The sequence below is a fragment of the Pangasianodon hypophthalmus genome, chromosome 26 (genome assembly GCF_027358585.1).
Source record: "Pangasianodon hypophthalmus isolate fPanHyp1 chromosome 26, fPanHyp1.pri, whole genome shotgun sequence".
In the NCBI taxonomy this organism is placed as follows: Eukaryota; Metazoa; Chordata; class Actinopteri; order Siluriformes; family Pangasiidae; genus Pangasianodon; species Pangasianodon hypophthalmus.
The window spans coordinates 12,982,647-13,007,058 of NC_069735.1; the positions used below are offsets into that span (position 1 = coordinate 12,982,647).

At 39.0% G+C, this 24,412-nt stretch overlaps 1 protein-coding gene across 1 annotated transcript; it reads left to right on the plus strand.

The window, feature by feature from the left end:
* Positions 1-376: 376 nt before the first annotated feature.
* pudp (pseudouridine 5'-phosphatase) lies at positions 377-24,077 on the plus strand. The gene is made up of 4 exons (XM_026931727.3): positions 377-537; positions 2,519-2,737; positions 3,528-3,757; positions 23,628-24,077. The coding sequence occupies exons 1-4, from the start codon at positions 480-482 to the stop codon at positions 23,802-23,804; spliced, it is 684 nt and encodes a 227-aa protein (XP_026787528.1). The 5' UTR covers positions 377-479; the 3' UTR covers positions 23,805-24,077.
* Positions 24,078-24,412: the final 335 nt, after the last annotated feature.

The following is a 24,412-nucleotide window of genomic DNA, read 5'->3' on the forward strand; positions in this document are numbered from 1 at the left end:
ATCATCATATATTATCCGTGAATACATGCTGACACAGTATTTATTCATAATAAACACAGAAACAAATAAAAAAAATAATTTCTTGTTTAGCATATTGTGTAACTGAGCTATTCTGTTTGCTCCTGAGCAAAGTGTATTACAGCAACTACATTTCCCACAATCCACTGCGGAAAAATGTTGGCCCACTGTAATTATCTCAGAGTTTCGACTGTTGTTACTTTTTAAACTAGACATATTTTAAACTTAAATAATTGTGTTTTATGACTCATAATAATGCAGTAATGACTTAAAATGGATCGAGTTATTATTATAAATTCATTTGATAACAAATTATAGCTTTAAATAGACAATCGCGTGTTAGTTTTGTTTGGCCACCATATTTTCCGTGTAATGGACTTCACGCGCCCTTGCTATGAGCTTGGACAGTGTATGATTAGAACAGCTGATAGGTTTTACGCGTGCAAGTTAGTTTTTGTAAAATGGCGTCTTATAAGGCAGTATCGCATGTGCTGTTCGACATGGACGGCTTGTTGTTGGGTGGGTGAGGTGTTTATTTACTCGAGAAGAGTCTTCGTGGTTACCGGTTTCTGTTGTTCTAGCTGTAAAAATGGGCACGTCCATTCAAATGAATAAAAAATAAGAATTATTATTATTATGTTGTAATTTTATGCTGTATCTCTACTAAAATAATTATACATTTCAGTTTGTACATTATTTATACCTAAGATATTTCCTCCCTGTTCCCCTTTGACAGATGTTCAGCTGGACATTTCTGCATTTGACGCCGGGTATTTGGGTTGAATCCTAAATGGCTTGTTACTTCCTATACACGCGCACTACGTAGCTTATGACGTCATGGCTTCACCGCCTTATCTAGTGCACTAGAAGTCTGCTAGGAATCAATATTGGGTTCAGCCTTGAGACTTGAGACTGAATTTCTGTACTGGATTCTAGTCCTGCTCCTTTAGTCCCACTGAATAGTTCCCAGGTTGAAGTGTGTGTGTGTGTGTGTGTGTGTGTGTGTGTGTGTGTTAGAGCAGATGAACACTACAGGTATGCAGTGCATGTGTGCTACAGGGCAGGCACGTGCACTGATAGATGGCCTCTGACATTTTGCCCTCAGACTGTACATGTGCCCTCGTGGCTGGTGTGTATAATAATTGTATTTCATTTGGGCTCCGGGTGGCACACAGAGTAAAGACGTGTTCCTGGAGTGCAGTTGTGTGTCCTGTCACCTGGGTCTTGCCCTCGCCTGGGCCATTTTCCAAGAACTGCTTCGGTGAAGCACAAAAGTAATATAGCCAGTGATCAATGGGTGTGAGGGGGTGAGAGGAGAACCTTTGGTGCAGTACCTGGTGTGTGTGTGTGTGTGTGTGTGCGGATGTTTCACCTCAGCAGGGTTCCTAGAAATCGCCCGATGACATCTCAGAATCATTTGCATTTTAGTAGAGTCGAGATGGCCTTTTTTGCACATCAAAAGGTGTTACATGAAGAAGATTTTTAAGACACTTTAAATAGAGTAGAGTTCTGTCAGAATATACTATTTACAAATTTACAAAATATATAATTACAAAATACTGCCATGGTTATCAAGAAGGCAGACAAAAAGACTCACTGGCAGTGAGTAGTCAGGAAATAGACACCAAGGAAAAGGGTTTTGGTAAAAGCGACTTGCTTTTAGTACTTGTAAATATCACCAAGAAGAGAGTTTAAAATGAAGAAGAATGAAGGGAGAGTGAGACAAACTATGGTGATCAGTGATTAGTCATTAGGAACATTGGTGATCAGTGGATGGTCTTTTGGGAACAGTGGTGGTCAATGATTGGTCGTTGGGAACAATGCTGATCAGTGATTGGTTGTTATGAACAATGGTGATAAGTGGTTGGTCATTGGGAACAATGCTGATCAGTGATTGGTCATTAAGAACAATCAGTGATTGGATACCATTAAGTTAATTTAAACCTTGTCTGGAATTTTTGGAAAAATGTTCCTGGTCTTACTAGTAATTGTCACATATGTAATGTAATCTTTACATTTTATAATAAAGTTGAAGGACATGAAAACATGAAGAATTGTCTTGTTTACTCCCTGCTAACAGTTTCAAACAAAACTCCTAAACGACTTTTAAAGAGTCTTTAAAAGTTTTTAAAAGTCTTTTTTAAAAGAGTCTTTAAAAGTCTCTTTTAAAGAGACTTTTAAAGAGTGCTGTGAACGCTTTTTAATTCAGTGACTAGACTAGACTAGACTAGTCTTGCTCAGAAAAGCTCAGAGTTCAATAGTTTGTTTTCCTGTTGAAGGTCTGTAGTTACATGTGAACAACCAGTCAGATTTTAGCCCTCATGATCCTGAAGTTTGTGGCCAGAAAAGTGTACAGTAATGATCAGATCCTCCATGTGAAATGCTGCATGCCTGGACGGGTTGTGTTTTTTTTTTTTTTTTTAAATTTCCTCCTTGACACCTTGTCTCCTACAATATTGTTGGCGAGGATTACTGACCATCTGTTTCTCTTACTATGCAGATACAGAGAGGTTGTATACACTCTCTTTCCAGGAGATCTGTGATCGGTTTGGGAAGACGTACACATGGGAGGTCAAGTCCACCGTGATGGGAAAGAAGGCGTTGGATGCGGCCAGGATCATCCGAGACTCCCTGGAACTGCCCATGACGAGTGAGGAGCTGCTGGAAGAGAGCAGAGAAATACAGGAACATCTTTTCCCCTCCGCTTCCTTGATGCCAGGTACTTGACAGGAGGTTTCTTTTTCTGTATTAGTAGCTGGAAGTTTGTGAATTAAAATCCCTGGACTACCCGAGAGCCATTTTTAGCCACTTGAGCAAGACCTTTAACCACCAACTGCTCACCTAGATGCTTGGATTGGCCTCACTTGTAAGTCACTTTAGATAAAAATGAATAAATATAAATGTAAAGTAAATGTGATGTGGTCTTTCTTCCCCCTTGCTTTCAGGATTGTATCCACCGCTTTGCAATTATATATGCTGAGAAACTTGCATTTGATGAATGAATGTAAAACCAGCCTGATCAGAGAGGCTGCTGAAATAATTGCGAAAGGTCACGACAATCGCTGATTCTAGCGCTCGTACTTTCTTAATTAGCTCTTAACTAACTTTTGATAAAGCAGTGCGCATTATGCAGGGCGCTTCCGAGCTTGAGCAACCACTGTGACCTTTTCCTGCGATTTGGGCAGGCACCCCAGAGCTAGCTAATTTTACCTTTTGTTCATCGAACGTGAATTTCAGAGCAAAAAAATAATGGGAGTCTGTGACCGGGATAGGGTAATGTGTAGTCTATGCACATTCGAGCAGAACAAAGGAATGTGGTGCCTCTTAAAAAGCCATCTTCATCAGTTCAGTGTTCAGGATAATAAAACACGGGTCAAGGAGCTCTTCTAATTAAGTGACAGCTTCCAACTTGAAGTGTAAATCCAATTGGATGCCATCTGTTAGGGCTCTTGGGTCTCCATCCTGACTGTCTCTATTCTAACAGGCCACATTTTCATTTCAATCACCAGGTGTGGAGAAGCTGGTCACACATCTCCATAAGCACAAAATCCCCATTGCCGTGGCCACCAGCTCCGCCGGCGTGACCTTCCATTTGAAGACAAGCCGCCATAAAGACTTCTTCAGCCTGTTCAGTCATGTCGTTCTTGGAGATGACCCAGAAGTGAAGAATGGAAAGCCTCAGCCTGACTCGTTCCTGGTGTGCGCCAGCAGGTTTGACCCCCCAGCTAAGACAGAACAGGTATGACATTCACGACTGTCATTCACAATTTATACCACAGCCTCGCTGAATTCTCGATTTTGATGAGTCACAAGGTGGTTATTCATTTTCTATAACAGCAGCCCTGACAGTATTTCCTACTACAAGACAAATAACAGGTTTATATTAATGCATGCACTCATTCTAATACGTTCTTGTTTCTATAGTAACAGTGCCTTGTTTAGCGGATGCTTCACATAATTTCAACCTAATAATAAACAGATTAAAATACGTGTTGTTATATAACAAAGAAAAACATCTAAGGAGTCTCCAGTGTCAGCACTTTGTAACAGTCAGAAGTTTTCAGAACAGATAATATTGCGAACTTGTTTTGTGGACATTCCACAACATTAAACGTAGTTGTAAATGGATAAAAAGTATGATGTGTCATGCTTTAATAAATGAAAAATTGTAATGTTCGGCAAATTAATAAACCACTTCAGGACATGTTGTTATAGGAAAATAAACTTTGGGGTGGTAAGAGTAAGTCTGCTTTGTATCAGGCCACGTCACACCATCCAGTCACTGATTATTTTCCTATACCTTCACATCACCAGTTGTTTTATTCCTAATGTGATAGAGGTTTTACTTAAACCTGGTGATATTTTTCCAATTGAGTGCAAAAGTTTGCACGCCCCTTAGGACAAAATGAAGATAACAAAGCTTGGATTTATAGCAACAAGACATTATATTAAAGTTCATGTTTTCCGAATGATTGCCATTCTGTCTCTTGCATTTGGTTCAATTTAAACAATTTTTATATTACGTTGTATGTTTTTTATTGTTGCTGTTTTTAACTTGAAAAGCAAATTGAAAAAAATCAAGGTATATTTAAATGTTCCTCTTTAAAAACCATGGGGAATGCAAACTTTTGCACTCTTGATTTCTCTCTTCATCTCATGTCATTTCTACAGTTTCTCTCACATAGCAGTGGCTAAGAGATTAAGAAATCTGACTTGATTTCCGAGACAGAATTTTGCAACAAGACAAAATTGTGTTAGTCTGCGTTTGGTAAATTGAACAGATTCAGTGGTTTATTTCTAATTATGCCAGGGCATACTTACACCTGATTTGATTCTCATGGCCTCATCTGTAATAATTAACCCACCGTTTTATGAAAATGCTCCATTTTCAAACACAGGAGTAGAGTTTGTTGAAAATGATTAGTTAAAATCAAGTGGTAGAGTTGTTTAATTTAGCCCAGTACACGGGTAGATGAGAGGGTATGTGCAGGAAAAAAAAAATGCAGATTTATTCTTCTCAAAGCCTCCCATTTTTCTGTTTAATTGCCTTGTATAAATGCGCTAAGAAAGTCTGACAGGAAAGTCATCTGCAGATGGGGATTAACAAGACACACGTTTCAGTTTACAATGCTGTAAAACCCAATAAAAAAAAAAAATCGCCATAGGGACAGGAGTAACAGAGAGCAATAACTGTAACCGTAATGTCAAACTCTCTCTCGATGTCTTTATGATAATTATATCATCGTAACACACATAAATCAACTTCATCTGCACAACATTGTGAAACTGAGTCCAGATCAGAGGAAAATATCTGCTAGCAATTGTTTTCTCTCAGAACTGGCTCATTTGAGGTATTCAAATCAACTGTATTTTCACTCCAGCTTGTTAATGTAACACGTTTTGTTTGTGTTAAGTTGACTGATTTAAGTTGACTGCTTGAAAAAATGAAAACAATTCATTGAAGTAGCCCTGTGCTAAGAAATGAAATTTCTGAATGGCTAAGTCGCTTCAGGGTTCTCATTATAAATTATATTTAGTCATTCCTATTTTTACACTGCTTTATTCTCATTTTTCAATTTAAAACTTCAGTATTCGCTATCAAAACACAGATTTTTAGGCAGCCATTCCCCCACAGACCATTCAGGCTAAACTAGCCAGCTACACTCATGCTAAACTAGCCAGTTAGCCAACTCATCTAATGCTTGAGATAAACATACTCGTGTAATGCTTGTTATGGTATAGTTCTACAGATTTGTCTTCTCTTAAATAAACTGCAGAAAATATGATAATGATACTGTAATCATATGTGTGTTTCCCTGTGACAAATTCAAGCCAATTTACCAGCTGTTATCTAGCTGGTTAGCTCTGTGCTAGCAGTACTGACAGTAGAATACAGTACAGTTGTACTGTAGTAGCTAGCAAATGCGAGTGGATAACTGTCCTGAGAATTTCCTGATGTTAGTGAACAGATGTTTCATCTGTTAGAGGTTCAGATACAGGGTCAGGTTTTCCCAGCACTGCATCTTGTCTTATTGTGACAAGAGACAGGGTAGCGGAGGGAGGTTATGATGCCATAAGCACACTGAGGTGATTCTAACTGGCATATCATTTATTCAGCATATCTATTATTATATCTATTGTTCAGCATAGCTTGATTTATACGTTTCTGCACAAAGCAGTGGTAGCTCAGTGGTTAAGGTTTGAGTGACGTGGAAGGTCTTGAGTTCAAATCCCAGCTTTACCAAGTGACTACTGTTGGGTCCTTGAGGAAATCCTCAACGGCACAGAGACACAATCCTGTCTCAATTATAAGTTGCTTTAGATAAGCATCAACCAAATGAACAAATGTAAACTTTAAAAACTATATATTTTTTCCTGGTCTTTTTCCAGTCTTCCTCTGTCTGGTTTCAGTCATCATGTGCACACTGTAGCCTCAGATCCCAGTTCTTGGAACCTGATGATTCTTCGGCTGTTGGAGCTGGTCTGCCTCAAGGTTCTGCATGTCGTGCATTCTGAGATGCTTTTCTGCTCACCACAGTTGTAAAGAGTGGTTAATCTGAGTTACCGGAGCCTTCCTGTCAGCTCCAACCAGTCTGGCCATTTTGTTAAGACCTCTCTCATCAGCAAGGCGTTTTCTCCCGCAGAACCGCCGCTCGCTGGATGTTTTTTGTTTTTCGCACCACTCCGTATAAACTGTTGTGAGTGAAAATTCCCGGAGATCAGCAGTTTCTGAAAAATTCAAACTCTCAGTCTGGCACCAACAACCAAGCCACGGTCAGAGTCTGGAGAGAAGCGTTTAATGTTCTGTATAGAGCATTACAAATGTTTTCCTTTTCAAAGAACCTCTTCCTGAAGCAAAGAACCCATAAGGCATACCTGCAGTGTAGGGCATACCTGTAGTGTAGGGCATACCTGTAGTGTAGGGCATACCTCTAGTGTATTGTATACCTGTAGTGTAGGGCATACCTGTAGTGTAGGGCATACCTGTAGTGTATTGCATACCTGTAGTGTAGGGCATACCTGTAGTGTAGGGCATACCTGTAGTGTATTGCATACCTGTAGTGTAGGGCATACCTGTAGTGTAGGGCATACCTGTAGTGTATTGCATACCTGTAGTGTAGGGCATACCTGTAGTGTAGGGCATACCTGTAGTGTATTGCATACCTGTAGTGTAGGGCATACCTGTAGTGTATTGCATACCTGTAGTGTAGGGCATACCTGTAGTGTATTGCATACCTGTAGTGTAGGGCATACCTGTAATGTATTGCATACCTGTAGTGTAGGGCATACCTGTAGTGTATTGCATACCTGTAATGTATTGCATACCTGTAGTGTAGGGCATACCTGTAGTGTATTGCATACCTGTAGTGTAGGGCATACCTGTAGTGTATTGCATACCTGTAGTGTAGGGCATACCTGTAGTGTATTGCATACCTGTAGTGTAGGGCATACCTGTAGTGTATTGCATACCTGTAGTGTATTGCATACCTGTAGTGTATTGCATACCTGTAGTGCATGGCATACCTACAGTGAATAATGAAGATGTGACTGTGAGAGATGAAGCAGTTGCACACTGTGTGGTTCTGTAAGTTATAGATAATGTTCTTGGTCAACAGGTGTTTTGGCAAATTGCTCATTTCGTATCCGCTAATAGCACAGGTTTTATTGCTTTTGTGGCAGTGCGCACTGTCATCAGGAACTCGATTAAAAAACTGTAACCCTCTTTAGGCCACATTGTTCTTTCTGCCATTAGTGAGTCTTGTGCGTAGGCGAATGCCTCTCAAGTTGTTCTGTAAAAGTGTATGTGTGTGTGTGTGTGTGTGTGTGTGTGTGTAAATGTGTATAAGAACAATCCACATATTGAGAGAGAGAGAGAGAGAGAGATCCTGGTTTTACTAATTTCTGCCTCGACACTAATTCCTGGGGGAAAAAAGTCACAGTATTTCAAACTGGGATGTTTGCTTTTAAAGATCTTCAATCTGTGCGTCTGCTATTTCAGATATCTTCACCAACATGATTAGTCAATAAAACAAACAAGAAGCAATAACTATAAAAGGTATGAAGGAGAATTTCACCTACCACCTCAAGTCCCTGAGTGCTTTTACTGCTCATTTTTGTTTCTTTTTTTATCCATTTATAGTTACATTTAATGTTGTGGAATATCAAGAAAAAAGTGGCTGGTGCTTTCATTACTAAGTCATCCCCTCACCAGCACCCCCCCCCCCCACCCCACCCCCCTCTCTCTCTCTCTCTCTCTCTCTCTCTCACACACACACACACACACACACACAAATACACACATCGTTAGTAACACAAAAAATGCAGACTTATGTTATTGATAAACCACAAAGTGATGACTTTACGTAAAAATAAAGAGAAAAAAAAACAAACCCTATAACATTGGACGCCTCTAACATTGATCTGATCAACAGTGTAGTCCTAAATCGATGCTCCTGATCCTAAGTAAGCACACTGAAATTCCCTGCCTTGCGTGCAGTGTTCCCAGGAATTTTCCTATATTATTTCCTATACTGTAGCATTATTTTCTATAGCAGTACAATCTGTGATGTTTTATTCCTTCCTTTTAGTACAATCAAAACTTTATACAAACCTGATTGTTTGTATGTTTTTCACCGTGAGCATTTTGATTTAAAGGTAGTGGATCTGCCACTGATTTAGGCTTCTGCCACATCAGGATTGAAATGTTTGATAAATCATTCTCTCTTGTTAAATGACTAAAGCTTTCTAAAGATGAAGGAGGGAAGATGGGCAGCCAGGTGTTAAATAGCGCTGCATTTCTCCTGATGAGATATAAATGCGGTGCAGAGAGAGAGAGAGAGAGAGAGAGAGTGAGAGAGAGAGAGAGAGAGAGAGACTCCACATGGCGCTCAGAGGAATAGTGAATGATGCTGTGCCCCTCGCTGGCATGTTGATGTGATGAGAGAGCAAGAGAGAAAAAGACAAGAATAAGAGTAGATGTAGATGAAAAAAAGAAAGAACGAGAAAGAGACAAAAAGACCAGAGGGAGATGCGGGAGAAAAGGAAATGAGACATTTAGTCGGATAAAAGGATTTCTTTTTTAAAAGTAGTTAGGCACGGAGCTAAGTGTCTCACCAGGGGGTTCTCGCACAAGCGAAGCTCCCAGAGGGCTGAAGTCATAATCGGAACCCATTGATCCTGGATCTCTTTTTGTCTTGCTGCTCATGAAACATTTGTTCATCTGGCTTAGGAGGCGTTATATCGCACCCGCACAGCTCCAGCGCTTTGTTTTTCATTTCTTTCTTTTCCTTTTTTTTATTTTGCTAAGGTGAGGGAATTCAGGTGAACTACACAAGCACCTCAGGGCCGCAGACGCACCTGAGAGAGAGAGAGAGAGAGAGAGAGAGAGAGGAGAAGTGAAGGAAAAAGTTGGTCATGACGTGCAGATGTGACAGACGATGACAGAAGGAGGCCGAACGTGACGGAGAGGGAAAGAGAGAGACAAAGGAAGAGAGATAAAAGGCAGGCATGCATGAACACTTAGCATGAATCCTGCTGCCTGCGCCACTTCGCTGCATTCTTATTGAATTCTCTAGCATTACTTTTCAGAGGGTGGCTGGAAATCCTGGGTGGAGCTACGCAAGAGGGCATGCCCTCCTTCTCCTTCTCCTTCTCCTTCTCTTCCTCCCTCCCTCATTCCCTCACTCCCTCCCTTCATTCCTTCATTCCCCTGCCATTAGCATTCTCAATTAGCTCACTGTTGCTGTGAAATCATAAACTTCTTTTATACCACTTGGCATATCCTCAAGCCGCAGTTAAGAACTGATTTAAAAAAAAAAGTTCCCGTTTTCCATTTGCATACCTTTTACCATTTTCAGCGCCAACAAGCTCACTGTAATTTGTGCTCATTTCAAGTTTGCATCTCTTTAACCATAATCTTGATTTTGAATCAGTACAGTTTTAAACACTCCTTCTGCTCACATTTGACATGTTTATAGCAGCCCTTCTTTAAACCCATTTAATAATTAATGCCAGATCATCTGCTATGAATTATTCCCCAGCTTCAAGTACATACACGAGAATGCTTTCCACTAGGGATGCATAGAAACCGTCTGATACCAGGTGATACTGTGTGATGTAAGAATAGTGCTCATTGTCACGGTAATGAACAGACGACGTGACATGACAGCGATCCGGATGCATTTCGCAATTAACTATGACAAAGCAAAGCAAACCGCAAACCGTTGTTGCGAACGACAGCATCTTCCATCTGACAGTACAAGTTACCTGATAAAGCATCTTAAACATAAAAGTCAGCACAAGAAGTTCACTTCTAGCAGCAGATGCTGGCCAGGACGGAAAGAAGGAGTGAAAATAACAGCTCATATCCAGTACATTACAACTGAAAGCAAAGTGAAATCCGCTCTTCACTGCAATCCTGCTTAATCCAACATGACTAGTTATCCAACATAGCTAGTTAACACACTTCATTTAAAATCATGTAGCTAACATTATAAAGAACAAGCCTAGAAGCTAGAGTGCATAAACACATGTGCGCTTTTCCTAGACACTATATAAACCAGGGAAAGAGAAACAGAGCTGAATAAAATGTTTCATGACGTCTCTGATTGAGTAATACAGTACTAAGCAGGTCGCTCATTTCTTTATCACTGTCGGGATTAGTGACCGTGAGTGTCAGTAAACATGTACTTGATCTGAAAAAACGAAACAAATTTATTGATGCATCCACAGAAGGTTATGTAGAGTCAGAGATTTTCTTTCTTTTCATGCGTCCTCATTTATTTATTTAAAATTAACTTGTACTTTAAGGTAAATCCTAATTCCTGGTGCCTTAACAGTGGCTTAGTTCTGAATGTGAAGCAGGTCATGGAATTCTTCTTCATGTCCAGTTGCCTTCATGTACAATACAGATGGCACATTGTTTATAAATTACTCAAAGAAAGGTTTAGATGAATCTAAACACCTAAAAGATATACACATTTTTCTGTTTATAGTTACATTTAATGTTGTGGAATATCCACGAAACGAATTCCTGTTATCACATACGTTATAGCAGCTATAAACGGTCTTTCCCTCATCAGCTTCTGTTTCTGTTTTTTAAAGTTAATAAGGGAAAAAAATGCAGCTTGTCATGTTAGTACGAAACCACAAAGTGTCCTGAAAACTCTGAAAACTTACAGCTTGTGAGTGTTACAAAGCATTAACACTGGAGACTCCTTCCCAAAATGCTAAACAAACGTCTCCTAACAGAAATCTTTATCATGTCAATGCACACTTTTTTTTTTTTTTTTTAAACATTTATGTGGACCGTCCATTAGACAAGTCCATGTGTAAGCAGTTACTGTAGAAACGATAATGTATTAGAACAAGTGCATCAATATAAACCTGTGATTTTAATTATAGCTGTATGATATTACTGTCAGAGCTGCTGTTATCGAAAAATTAATTAGCACCTGCTGACCAATCAGATTAGAGAATTTAACAGCACTGTGGTGTAACTTTAGGAATTTGTCTCTCTGTTTGATCAAACAAACATCACATCAATAAAACATCGCCATCTACAATTAGTTTGGAGGTCTAGCAAAAAAGATGGAGATCTATAAATAACAGAACATGCGGTGCCTTAGTTTTTAGAGACTTTTAATTAACGTGAAAAATGTGTTCAGGTATAAAAGTTACAATACACTTTTAATTACAGTTTATCCAGTATTGGCAATTAAATAAGGAATTTGAAGCAAGCGTTTAAATCTTTGTATTGAAGGACTTGAGTAGTAATGAGAAAGTAGTGAGTGCTTTATTAAAGACAAGTGCACTTGTTTGGTGAAGCCGTTACTGTAAGAGTGTACTTTCTGCAAGCCTAGATTTCACACTTGATATTAGACAGTGTTAGTATCGAATGTAAAACAAATTTATGTTGTGTGCTACAAGTGCCTAATTCTAAAGATCCAGAGCTGCCTTTTCCAGTTATATCCAGTTTTATACAACAGATAGTTCTGGCCCACTAAATGGATTGGTTGAGCAGCGTTCCAAGAGTGCTTATCTTTACTATAATCGCAGTAGGATGTTTCACTGTGTGTATCACAACACTCGTCTGTGTTTACGACATAAAATTCCACTTTCTATTTCGAAACGGTTACAACAGTAGAGTTAACGACTTGACAAAAGATACTTTTCAGGAGTATAACTTTTGACGTAAAATATAAAAGCTTGTCAGATGATGAAGATGAAAAGAACGAAGCAAAGTCATTTTCACCAGAAGAACCTTTAACAGGAATGTGCAAATCAATGTGAGCTAGCTAGCCAGCTAGCCGACGTGCTATAAAGTGTGTGTCTCTTCTTCGCGATCTATTTCCGCTAGCGGAGCAAAAATAAACAAACCGTTTGGCCATATTGTGTCTGAAATCGTCAGTTATTAGTCAGATGTTAATTTCATGTTTATAGAACTGTCGTATAAAAGCAATATCACACTCACAATCATGCGGCACAGCTGGGATTAGTTACGGCATTGGCCTTGCGGGCTTGTGCCTACGCCAAATCACAGCCGTGCTGATATTCAGTATAACCACACACTTGCTCATGCGATACTGCTTAATTCTATTTTTTTTCCAAATGAAATAATTCTCAAACATTTCTCAGTTCACTTATACCTAATTCTTAGACTTTCCAATTATATTGTGTTTACCTTGAACCTCTTTCATCAAAATTGTTAAAAGAGGATGTTCAAAAACTTTTGATTGGCAGCGTACCTTTTCTCACACACACAGCTGTCAAAACCTCAAAGTAGCTGCAGTTAGAAATGAACAAGAAAAAAATCCTCCAAAAAGAAAAGTGTGTATTTTTGATAATTGTGCATTTCTTAGAAAAGTGCCACTGACACAACACATTGCACTGACACAGCACTGAAATTATGTTGTTTAAAGCTGTTTAATGCACTGAAATTATAATTAAAGGAACACTTTAATATTTTTCAACCTATACTCTATGTATTGTATTAGCAGCATATGTGCAGTTACAAAAAAATAATTTGTTACCTGATACAAAAAAATGTGAAACTCACTTAGTCCTACATAATAGGAGTAGTCCCATTTCTGAAAGGGTGAGTTATGTGAGGAATAAAACACTTGGAGTGTGCTGTTATAGGAAAATAATCAATGATCAGTGCTGTGGTGTGAAGTTACTGTTGCCTGTCCCACAGTGGAAGACTTAAAGTTACAGCTTTACCTCTGTTCCAGAGCTCTGACACTGGAGACTCCTTCCAAAAATGTGATATAATCATCTCTTCACAGAAATCTTCACCATGTCGGTCATTAAATATGTTTTTAATCCGTTTATATGGAGAGTCTGCTGTACAAGTCTCTGTATAAGCTGTTACTGTAGAAACAACAACGTATTAGAACGAGCACATTAATATTACTCGAGCTACTCTTCAGGCTGGGGTTATAGAAGAGTAATCAACACCTTCATCAGATTTAAAGTGGCATTTATTAAGAGCTTTGACTGCAGACATGCTTTGTACAAAAAAAGGGTTTAGACGTTGATTAAAAGTAAATTTTCAGTAAACAGGTTTAAATTTTTTTTCTCATATCAGCCTAACAAAATTATTGTCTGTAGTAATCACACATACGCTACAGATGCAGTAGATAGAGATTAAAAGAAAAATGCACACGTATTCCTCCTCTAAGATGATCCCTTTTTAAGGAACGAATGTCCTTCAAACGAGAGAAAACATCAGACATGCTTAATAAACGAAATAAACGATCTGTAATAACCAGGAGCATTTCCGACCTATCCCTTGTCACGTGTCATACCGGAGTTGTTTATTGTATCACCTGCAAAAAAAAATGCAATTAACTCCACATTAGTGAAACCAAGAACAGATTACATTAACCAGGTCTATATATTGACCAGTTTTTAATTGCTTCTAAATGCCTAATTTAACACATTTATTGAAGCATTCAGGAACAAACTTTTTTTTTTTTTTTTTTTTACATGCAAAATCAAATAATCTCTTCAGAAAATAACCTTCAGTCTGTGGTTTATGGTTCAGGGTCCTTGTGTGTTGCGTTTGTTCATTTTCTCTTTCGAAATTATATGCGAGCGAGAGGTTCAGAATGCTATTTTGGCTTTAATAAATCATTATAACCAAAAGCAGGTGCTTGTTTTTCATCATTTCAGATTCATTCCGGGGCTAAAATTGACGAACGATTAATAAACGAATGACCCGGATGTGTGTCAGCAATTACTGCGTAGATTAAAGATTGCTAGTATGGATCACTACATGGTTTTTAAAAATAACAAGAGAGTGATGGTAAAGGATCAGCAGGATTTTCCAGATGCTGCAATTTAAGTATATTTTAACTGCTCAAAATATAGTTCTAAACATGCTGATCCCATTTTTATCATATCTATGGAAACAATATCTTCTCTAGGTTCAATAGTACACCTCTTATGTATTTCCAGGTCACACTGAAATGTACCGCAGTGGGCTGCAGTATTTTTTCATATCTGGATTTATGAATATTTAATGTTCAGGCTTTGTGTGGTGAGGCAAGTAGAAACAGTTAAACATGAGTCAATTTTTTTTTTTTTGTAAATAATTTGATGAAAAAATATTATGAATTTCCTACTGAATCCCAAGAAAAATAAAGTTAAAAACCCATTTCATTGTTTTCAAATTTTCATTTCAAAATTAAAAAAAATATAAACAAATATAAACAAATCTTACAACCACAGATTTTTCTCCTTTTTTCTACAATCATACTATATGTGCTGGCTGGCTCAGCTCTTGCATGCATACATGTGAGAGCTTGTTCTTCAAAGGATGCCTTAGATCAAAATTTAATTTCTGATCATTATTCTAGCATACTTCTGGAGTTTGATCAGTGTGTGTCTTCCGGTCGGAGAAAACCAAGGTTTGACCTAGCTACATCTGACTGGTTTGCATTAGCAACGTGAGCATTAGTACGAGCAAAGAGTGTGAACGGGGATGTCTGGTCTCCTTTTGATTCATGAGAAGATGTGAGATAGGGTTACTGATAATGAATACCAAGTAGGCTTTCTTTCCCGAGGTACAGAAGCACCAGTTCACAGGTGAGTAATGAACGAACACGGGCTCGTTCATCTCTATTCTGACCGGAGGCTAGGGAATGGACCCCCTCCTTCCAAGAGAGGACAGCATTTCTTTCTTTTTTTTACTCGTCAACACCTGGGTGAAAACGGCCTGAAGGGAACTGCACTTTGCAAAGGGTGGGTTCCATTTGGATTAATGTGAAGAGTTAGAGTTCATGTACACAGGTGGGAGCTATGTTCTGCTGCCATTGCTCATAAGGACAGCAAATTGTTTTCCAACCTCATCTATCGTAATACCAGTACAGTAACATGGAACAGCTGAGAGAGGGTCAGTGCATGAATTTATTATAAAATGAATAGTTTTTCAATCAAGTAAAAATGTGCCATTAATGATTTTGCATTGGATGCAAGTACACGAGGAGGTGCAGCACAAGATGCAACTCAAAATCTGAGCTTGCGAGTTCAAATCCTGACATTGCCACAGCCATCTGTGGCCAGGAGCCAAGGGAGCAAATTTGGCCGTGCTCTCTGTGTGGGAGGGATGGCATCTTCTCTCTCGCTTGTCAAATAGAGTGACGTTAACCAATCCTGGCCATCTGTGAATGCGTAAGAGGGCAGATAGCACTTTCCTCCAAGTGTGTTATCCTGCTCTGGATGCAGCATGTGCAGCAGTTTGAAACAAAGATGAGGAGGAAGCACACGCTGCACATGCTAGCCCTGAACCTCTCCGGTGGGTAGCTGTTGTATGATAGGGGAGAGCTGGCTGGTGCAACTAGTACCAGTGGTGAAGAAAATCACGCTCAAAACTGGCTGTAGCTAATTGCCCAAATTTTTTAAACAAAACATGAATGGAATGTGTAATCAGACAGATTTCACACTTCTCCACAGCTCTTGCATTAACTTTCCATTTTTTTGCACAATCTATCTTCAAATGCATGTTATCATGTAGACAAGTGCACATTGCGTGTTTCCGTGTTTCGTAGATGTGGTGAAAATGTGGCCAAACATGCCTGAATACAGACGCAAGCAGATTAGTCCAACAGGCCCAGTGTCCTTCAACATCCTGTCTGGACTTGATTGAGGTTCTGGGTTTATATGGGGTTACATCTCTGATTCCTTTTACCACATTGAGGAAACCGCATAAACAGCCAGTGAGTCAGTGCAGCCCAGGGACACGGAGGGAAATTTAACCTACATTGCTGACCTGCCACAAGCAATTCGGATCCACTTCATCTTATCTACTTTCACAGTTGGATTCTGTGGAACACACAAGTATACACAAGATTTATGTGTTAGCTGGCTAACTTTGGGTTCAACCTAAAGTTACGGAAATGTCAGAATAATACAAAGACTTGATTGATGTTGTTTGATTGACAGATAGTAGGGTTGTTCGGGGAAGTGCTGCCCTATCAAGCAACTCAGTTTTCTGGTTGCATCCAGTAGATTTACAAAGATATTTTGGCGTATTTTTGAGTGATATAACTTGTGCTTGTGTGCTCCAGTGTCCACTTGTGGAACTCCTACACAAAGCAAATAAAGGATGACAGATCAGGTAATATAATATAATATAATAAGAGTAAATGCCACTAAATATCATAGCTGCTTAGGATTGTGTAGGGACGATTAAATCATTATATTGCACCAGCCTATTTGTTAGCATTATCAGCAACATAACTATGGCAGATATAATTATACTATTTGAGCAAGAATCTGACAGAAACACAGTTTGCTTTGTTGCACCTGCTTGAGATGAAGCAAGTTTCTTTATATTTGATCCGATAAACATTAAAGCAGTTGGCTTGCTGAACTGTGGTTGCAGTGTATTTTCTATATGGCATATAAAGACTTGTTTGACGCTGAAACCTCAGTGGGCAGTTTGTATAATCGGTAAAGCTATTAAAGTAAGGTCAGAATCATGATTGTGTAGTTCACAAGGGCATGCGTTCTTTTATGGTCGGTTTCTTTCAGAAACTATTTTGTCAGAAGCTGCATAGGTGTGTGCGCTTATGCATGTGTGTGTGTGTTTTCATCTATTTGTACAGCGGCCCAATAGAGGGATTTTCCTCATTCAGGCATTACTGCTCAAATCTCTGTTGGGTACTTTATCAAACCTGGAGCTTGAGTGAGGAGTCTTTACAGAGTTCACAACCTCTTGAAAAATGTGTGGGCTGCAGAACTCAAGTATGTTTGTGTGTATGTGTTTACTGAGAAGCTTTGCAGTATTGATCAAACTCCTAACCTCATCTAGGGGAAAGGCCAACCGAGTTCTGGGAAATGAAATATAAAACGAAAGATTAATTGACACATACAGCATGCCAGTGCTCTTCCCTGTTTCTGGCTTTTTGTTTTTAAGTTTTTTTTTTATTATTTATTTACTGCAAATATCAACATAAAATGTCTTTTAAAGATGAGTTACTCAAGCCCTTTTCCTCAGCATGGAACTGCGCAAAAGGCCAAAAGTGCATTTATGCCTTCATCAATAAAGCTTGGTGAAGGATGTGCTGACCACATGTGCTGACCAGCGTTTTCAGACATGTGAGAGAATTGTCAGGAAAAGTGAAGGTATTTTTAGACAAGGCATTTCACTGTATGCTAAGTCTCGCAACAGAGTATGCTAAGTTTTTTTTTTTGTTGTTGTTTTTGTATGGGTGTACATTTTATTTGGTGTCGTTTTCTTGATACTTCTTGAACCACATAACCATGAGGTTCACCTCTGGTTTGATTATTAGTAGTTTGCTGGTTGTGACAGATCTATGGCAAGACCAAGCTTGGTGGCAATATTTCCTTTACTTCATTGGCGTCCATTTCTTTGATCTTTTTTTGCCTTCTTTCCTTGGTCTTCCTTGTTGTTCCTTCCCTTGATCTTCCTTGGCCCTCCTTTTCTTGGTTTTCTTTGGCCTTCCTTTGCTTGGTCTTATTTGGCCTTCCTTTCCTTGGTCTTCCTTGTTGTTCCTTCCCTTGATCTTCCTTGGCCCTCCTTTTCTTGGTTTTCTTTGGCCTTCCTTTTCTTGGTCTTATTTGGCCTTCCTTTCCTTGGTCTTCCTTGTTGTTCCTTGTTCCTTCCTTGGCATTCTTTTCTGTGGTTTTCTTTGGCTTTGGTGTTCCTGGCCTGATGTGTATCTGAGGGGTACAAGTCAAGCGCAGCACCTGATTGCTTTGCTTTCGATCTATGTGTTGTGTTCTCTGGTCTGCGTTTTGGACTGTTGACTTTGTTTGCACCACTGCTCTTATCAATGCCATGAACGTTTGTTCTGCTGTGGTCCTCCAGCTCTCTGTAGACGTTGATTGTTGTCATTGTTCTCTGAGTTGCTCAGCCCCAAATTTGTGTAGAACTTGTGTGTAACTAAAATAATTTCATCCAACATTCTACAACCCTTTGTCCAACTAATTTGCAATACTACTTGATAAATGATATCTTTGCCCCACCATCAAGTACTGGCCAAGCTGGCACTAATGAGACTTTGTGGCCTCTTTCAACCCGAATGTAAAATTGTATCTGCGTCTGGGCATGATACCAGGGGAAATCGACCTCCTTGCCTCTGATTATCAGACTGCCTTCCCACTCATCTTCAGAATGAATAGCCAGTTTCCCATTGGCCAGACTCCACCTGATTCCCCCTGATTTACTGGATCTGGGCATTAAATAATGGAACTGAAACTGTGATGGCCAGATATTAGACTAGATCACTTTTAACTCACAGTGTTTAAATGCAGTGGCCATCTGTTCACATCTTGAAGCCTTAATAAACTGACTTATTCTTTTCTCTTGTCTCTCTGTGCTGTCTTTCCTTTAGCACAGATAATAAACCATTCCCCACCATCCCCTCTCGGGGTTGTCCCCAGGCATAGCGATCATTTAAAAAATGCAGCCGGTGCAATCTGTTATTGTCTTGAGAATAGGTTTTACAATCTTCTTTACAGATATCCACACACACACACACACACACGTGCACAAACACAACGCATACACAGTTCACCAGTTTTACTTTTATGTGTACTGATGTGACATTATGGCTTTTTTATAATGGAATGGCAGTAGATGGCTAAAAGTAGCTGCTAAAAGTATGGCTTGTGTTTTAGATTGTGGTTCCTGTGTGGTCTTAGCATTAAAATACAAGTGAAACAGTCTCGCATAAGTGGTTCCCAGCAAGCCTGGGATTTTGATTATCATTTATAGCTTTTTACATATATAGAAAGCTATTCCATCAGTTCAAGAAGTAATTAGCAGATATAAGGAGTTACAGAGAATCCTAAGATTGTCCTCGCTGGTCTTATCTGAGCTGCAATGCCTTCATAAAGTGTGCATGTATAAATCCATTCCCCAGGGCTACATTATGCAGTGCTCCATATGAGAGTTTGTGCCATGTTTTCTAGGCTTGCCTTCCTTCACTGGCACTGACAGGAATAGGTAATTTTAATGAGATTTTTCTTCTGCCTGACAGAACTCGGGCTATTTTCTCCCATATTGTGCTATCCCCTATGAGTATGTCTTTATGTGGACTGTTTTATGCACTATAGCTGTTTGCGTATGCCTTATAGTCATACCAGAGCCATAAGTCATAGGGACACACGCTGGTCATCTGGCATGTGACATTTTCCCAGAGCGCTGGAGCACAGATGGACTCCGATGTGTCAGGTCACGTCTGTATCATCATACACGGCTGCCAGCAGTTCGTGGTAGGCGTTAAGGGCTCCTGTGTGTGGGTGGAGTCTGGTCAACAAGGATAGACAGATTAAGTGTTAAATATCAGTCGTGATGTGTCTCACACATCTACCATGTTTTCTTACACTCTCAATGTAAATTTAAACAAGTACACACCAAATACACACCTATGCGGCAATCCATTGGGAAAATTTTATTCAAAGTTGTGCCCAGAGATTTTGATAGAAACATAACGTTCTGAGAAGTGTGGTTTGTCTGTTCCACATAGATTTACATAGACATTTTATATCTCATATTCTATCCATCAAAATAAGAGTGAGATTTTTTTTTTATATTTGAATTACCTATTAAATGGCTGCCAGCTCTGACTGAAACTGGTGATCTCAACAGCCCTGTACTTTCACAGAGCTCGCGCACATGCATTTTCCAGCATCATTTTCCATCCCACAAAAGCCAGCTTAAGATGCTCACTTTTACTTTGTGTCTACCCACACTCTATACTCAGTGACTCACTGAATAATTCTGCATGGGCTTTGGGGTTTGTGTTGAGACAGGTAGGAAGCCTTCCATTCAAACTCTTGGAATGATTGTATACTGAAGGAGAGGTGAAAACACCTCCCATAAATAGGTCCTTTTCAAGTTCTGGAAGCTTCAGGCAGGTAAAGGTTGTGGTAGATCCTAAGCCTATACCAGGAACACTGGGTGCAAGGCTGGAATAAGTCCTAGATGGGACACCAGTCGATCGCAGGGCTCCATGCAAGCACCTACTGGCATGTTTTGGAAGATGGGAAGAAACTGGAGAACGTGGAGGAAGCCCACTCAGACATTGGGAGAACATGCAAAACTCTATACAGATTTTAACCTGAGCTCAGGATCGAACGAGGGACTCTGGAGCTGTGAGGTGTCAATGCTACCTGTTGAGCCGACTTCAAGTAGTTGAGGATAAGAGTACAGTGGCCCACAAGTGCAAAACACATTAACAGTCGCTAAAAAAATGCAACCACAAAACCAAAAACACAGCAGCATATTCTACAACACAACAGCATTAACTCAAAACAGAATCACATGCAGACTTTTTCAGTCTGTTATCTAGTTAGCAAAATATATCCTGTTTTTTTTTTTTTTTTTTTTTCTCCAAATTGCTATTGTGTTTTTGGTTTTGCTGTTCTGTTTTGTTTTGTTGTTCCTTTGTTTGTTGTGTTCCTGATTTTGCTATGTGTTTGGTTTGGTTTTTGCTGTTGTGCTTTTGAATTTACTGTTATGTTTCTGAATTTATCATGTTTTTGGTCTCACTGTTGTGTTTTTAGTTTTGCAGTTTTGTTTCCGAATTCACTGTTGTTCTTTGGAGTTTACTGTTGTGTTTTTGGTTTTGCTGTTTTTTTTGTTTTGTTTTGTTTTTGCTGTTGTGTTTCTAGTTTTTCTGTTGTGTTCCTGAATTTGCTGTTGTGCTTTTGAATTTACTGTTGTGTTCGTGTTTTTTTTTTTTTGGTTTTGTTGTTGCGTTTTCTGATTTGCTGTTGCTGTTAATATATTTTTGTACTTATAGGCCACTGTACAAGATAAATCTATATAACCTGAGCTTAGTTGATGATATATGATAATATCACTGAAATTATTGAATTTTGTCCTAAAGCAGTTTCCACCATTGAGGTGCTCTTGATTGTTAAAGTTTTGAAGAAGTGCCTCGTTGTCTCCGGAGCTCTGACTTACCGTCTTTTTCTGAGACGGCTCTCGCTGTCATAATTAGTGGTGTTTGGGTGAATGTCCCTGTCTTTTCACTCCTCAGCTGCCAGCATGATTGACACGCATTCTGCAGCTGATTCATAGAGAAGCTGTGACTAATTACCATCTCTTTCCTGTCGTCCTTTACCATCCCTAATACGAAGAGAGCGATGCTGCTCCACTTCAAACGTCAGACCCTGGCAAAGCCGATATTAGCTTTTCCTGCACAATGTTGCGCTTTTGTGTTTTACTTGTCCCCCCCCCCCCTTTTTTTTCCACTCTCACAATGTGAGAATTGGTGATTATAGGTCATTTGCAGGGCTCTTTTGTGTAATTAGGAGTTTTAATTGAGGCTCTTGACACAATAGAATTAGCTAAGCTTCCTTTTCTGAAGTGTGCCGCATTTCCTCTGACTTTTGTATGCCACGCTTCTACTCTGGTGTGCCATCACACAAAGGCAATTAGGTCCATTTATACAGAAGTCCAGTGGGTTCATTTATTTTACCTTTTTTTTTTTTTTTAATTCTTCCTGAGTGCAGTTCCGAATCCACTCTACAAACCGGCTTGTGACTTATAAAGGAAGCACAATATTGCAATAAAGACTTCATAGAGAGAGAGTTTTTCATGTTCCAGTTGGAGTTAACTCACACCTTCTGTGTGTGAAGTTTCACAGCAGGACTGCCTGTCAAGAGGCTGAGTTGTAAGATGCAACTTGTAGCAGGTATTGAACTGCCACAATGGGGCATCTGGATCTTGATGGGTCAAAGAGGTAACTCTCGGCATGACGTCTTATATTCTGGTTTATATAAGAACCTCGAGGCCAGAAAGGGAAACAAGAGGGCAGAAAGTAAGTGTGTGTTTAGATCTGCCACTGAGAGTAATCATATAGATTCAGTTTTACTGCAGTGGCAGCCTTTTCAAAGCTTTCCCTAACTCAGAGATGATGAATGAAGTGCATACTTTTACAGATGCATGGAAACTTTACTGACCTTTTATAATACCTTTTAATCCTTTACTTTTATTTTATTTGTCTCTAGCAATAAGAGCTATTTCCTCCACAGTAGATTAAATGGAATTCAGTTTATTTAAAAAAATAAAAAAATACAACTCAGATAAATCTTCCTGTTATAGTAAAAATAGTTTTTTTTTTCCAGTAAAAATAACCAATATATATTGTTTCACTCTCCCAGTCATTAGCAATAAAATCATCTTTAGGCAGACTGACTGTTTTTGCAAACCTTTTGTTAAACTGGCTTCTTACACATCATGATCTGTACAGGATGATAGCTTAGGCAAGATTAAAATAAATAAATTAAAACCTTTCCACATTGTTTTGCTGAAATATATTTATGGTTTCTTAAATTAGAGGTCTATGGTATAGATAAAAAGTAATTATAATTTGCCCCAAATCCTATGTACCTCTGTAACGTAGATAATATTTTTAAAAATGATCAATATTCATTGAGCACATATGGTTACATGTGGGTAAACCACTTTTTGTATAGTTCCACTTTTTAAAAATAAATAAATAAATAAATACTGACATAACTGCTTAAAAACAGTTGCATTCATTTGTTTTTCATTTGAAAAAGAGAATGGGAAAAACAAGGATGCTTTTTATTTTATTTTTGTTTTTCTTGGCACACACTAAAATACAAAATAAATTTTTGTAATTAAAATATATATTTTTTAAATATTGACTTTTTGTTTCATTGTTTCCGCTTGTTTCATGACACAAAGTCTCGAAATCAAATATTCACGAATCCAGATATGAAAAAATACAAGTATTCTGTTCTACAGTGTTCTCTGGTTAAGATGTGTCCTCGGGAACCTTATTCTGATTTCATAAAAGATATCATAAATATGGGATCAACACGTGCAGAAATAATTCAAGAATATTCATTAACTTTAGCCCCAAAATGAATCTGATATATGATATGATGAAAAACAAGCAATGCAAGAGCTTTTGGTAACATTTATTGTTTTAAAGCTAAAAACTGTTTCGAACAGTTTGCATATATATCATTTGCATATATATATATAATATATTTTTTTTTGGTCCTAAATGAATATGACTGGACTCATTGACTGATCTTCAAGGTTTAAGATGTTAAGAATTTGAGTTAATGGTGGAAATGTGTCTTTTTCTCTGCAGTGTCTGGTTTTCGAAGACGCGCCCAACGGAGTGAAAGCAGGCTTGGCGGCTGGCATGCAAGTGGTCATGATTCCCGATAAGAACATGGACAGTAGACTTACACAGGAGGCCACGCTGGTGCTCAACAGCATGGAGGACTTCAGACCCGAGCTCTTCGGCCTTCCTGCTTACGATTAAACCCTGACTCATGCCACAGCTTTCCCTTAGTCAGTCTATCTAAAACGGTGTTAAGCTGTTATGAGCAGATGTATCAAGCTCAGCTCTTTTGAGCCATGTAAAGATTGTTGGCAAGTTTGTCATTGTGATTTTTTTAATGTAATTAATACCTAGTTTACACTCATATCAGGTTAGATTTTTTTACTTGGTGATGTTTCAAGGGACGAACTGAAATGAAGGGACACTTCAATGTACGGATCAGTCTCCTAATCAATATAAAGAAAAAGAAAACAATGCTCTGTCTGTTATGATTCAGAACAAAGTGTTGTACTTTGGCCATGCTCATTATGCTCTGCAGGAAATTTGATTGAACGCACGATTAATCGGATTGGTGCAGCGCAGTGAGCCAATCACAAGCCTTGATCTCTCAGCGCACCCATTATGCACTCTCAGCGCCGATGGCTGGAATGGCACCCAAACTGATTTTGATTATGCCGCTCAATCAGGCGCAATCAAGCCATTAGGCCACATCGACGTTTTTCCTCATGCACTTTCCTCCCTTCGCTCTCTTCGCTAAATTAGTCACGGTAATGGTTTACTTCTATATTTAACACACCAATGATATGTTG

What these genes read in the sequence shown, in the direction of transcription:
- pudp (XM_026931727.3), top strand. Translation starts at nt 480, where the DNA reads ATGGCGTCTTATAAGGCAGTATCGCATGTGCTGTTCGACATGGACGGC. An exon ending in CATGGACGGCTTGTTGTTGG is followed by an intron (nt 538 to 2,518) that starts GTGGGTGAGGTG and finishes CTTACTATGCAG; the next exon opens with ATACAGAGAGGTTGTATACA. An exon ending in CTCCGCTTCCTTGATGCCAG is followed by an intron (nt 2,738 to 3,527) that starts GTACTTGACAGG and finishes TTCAATCACCAG; the next exon opens with GTGTGGAGAAGCTGGTCACA.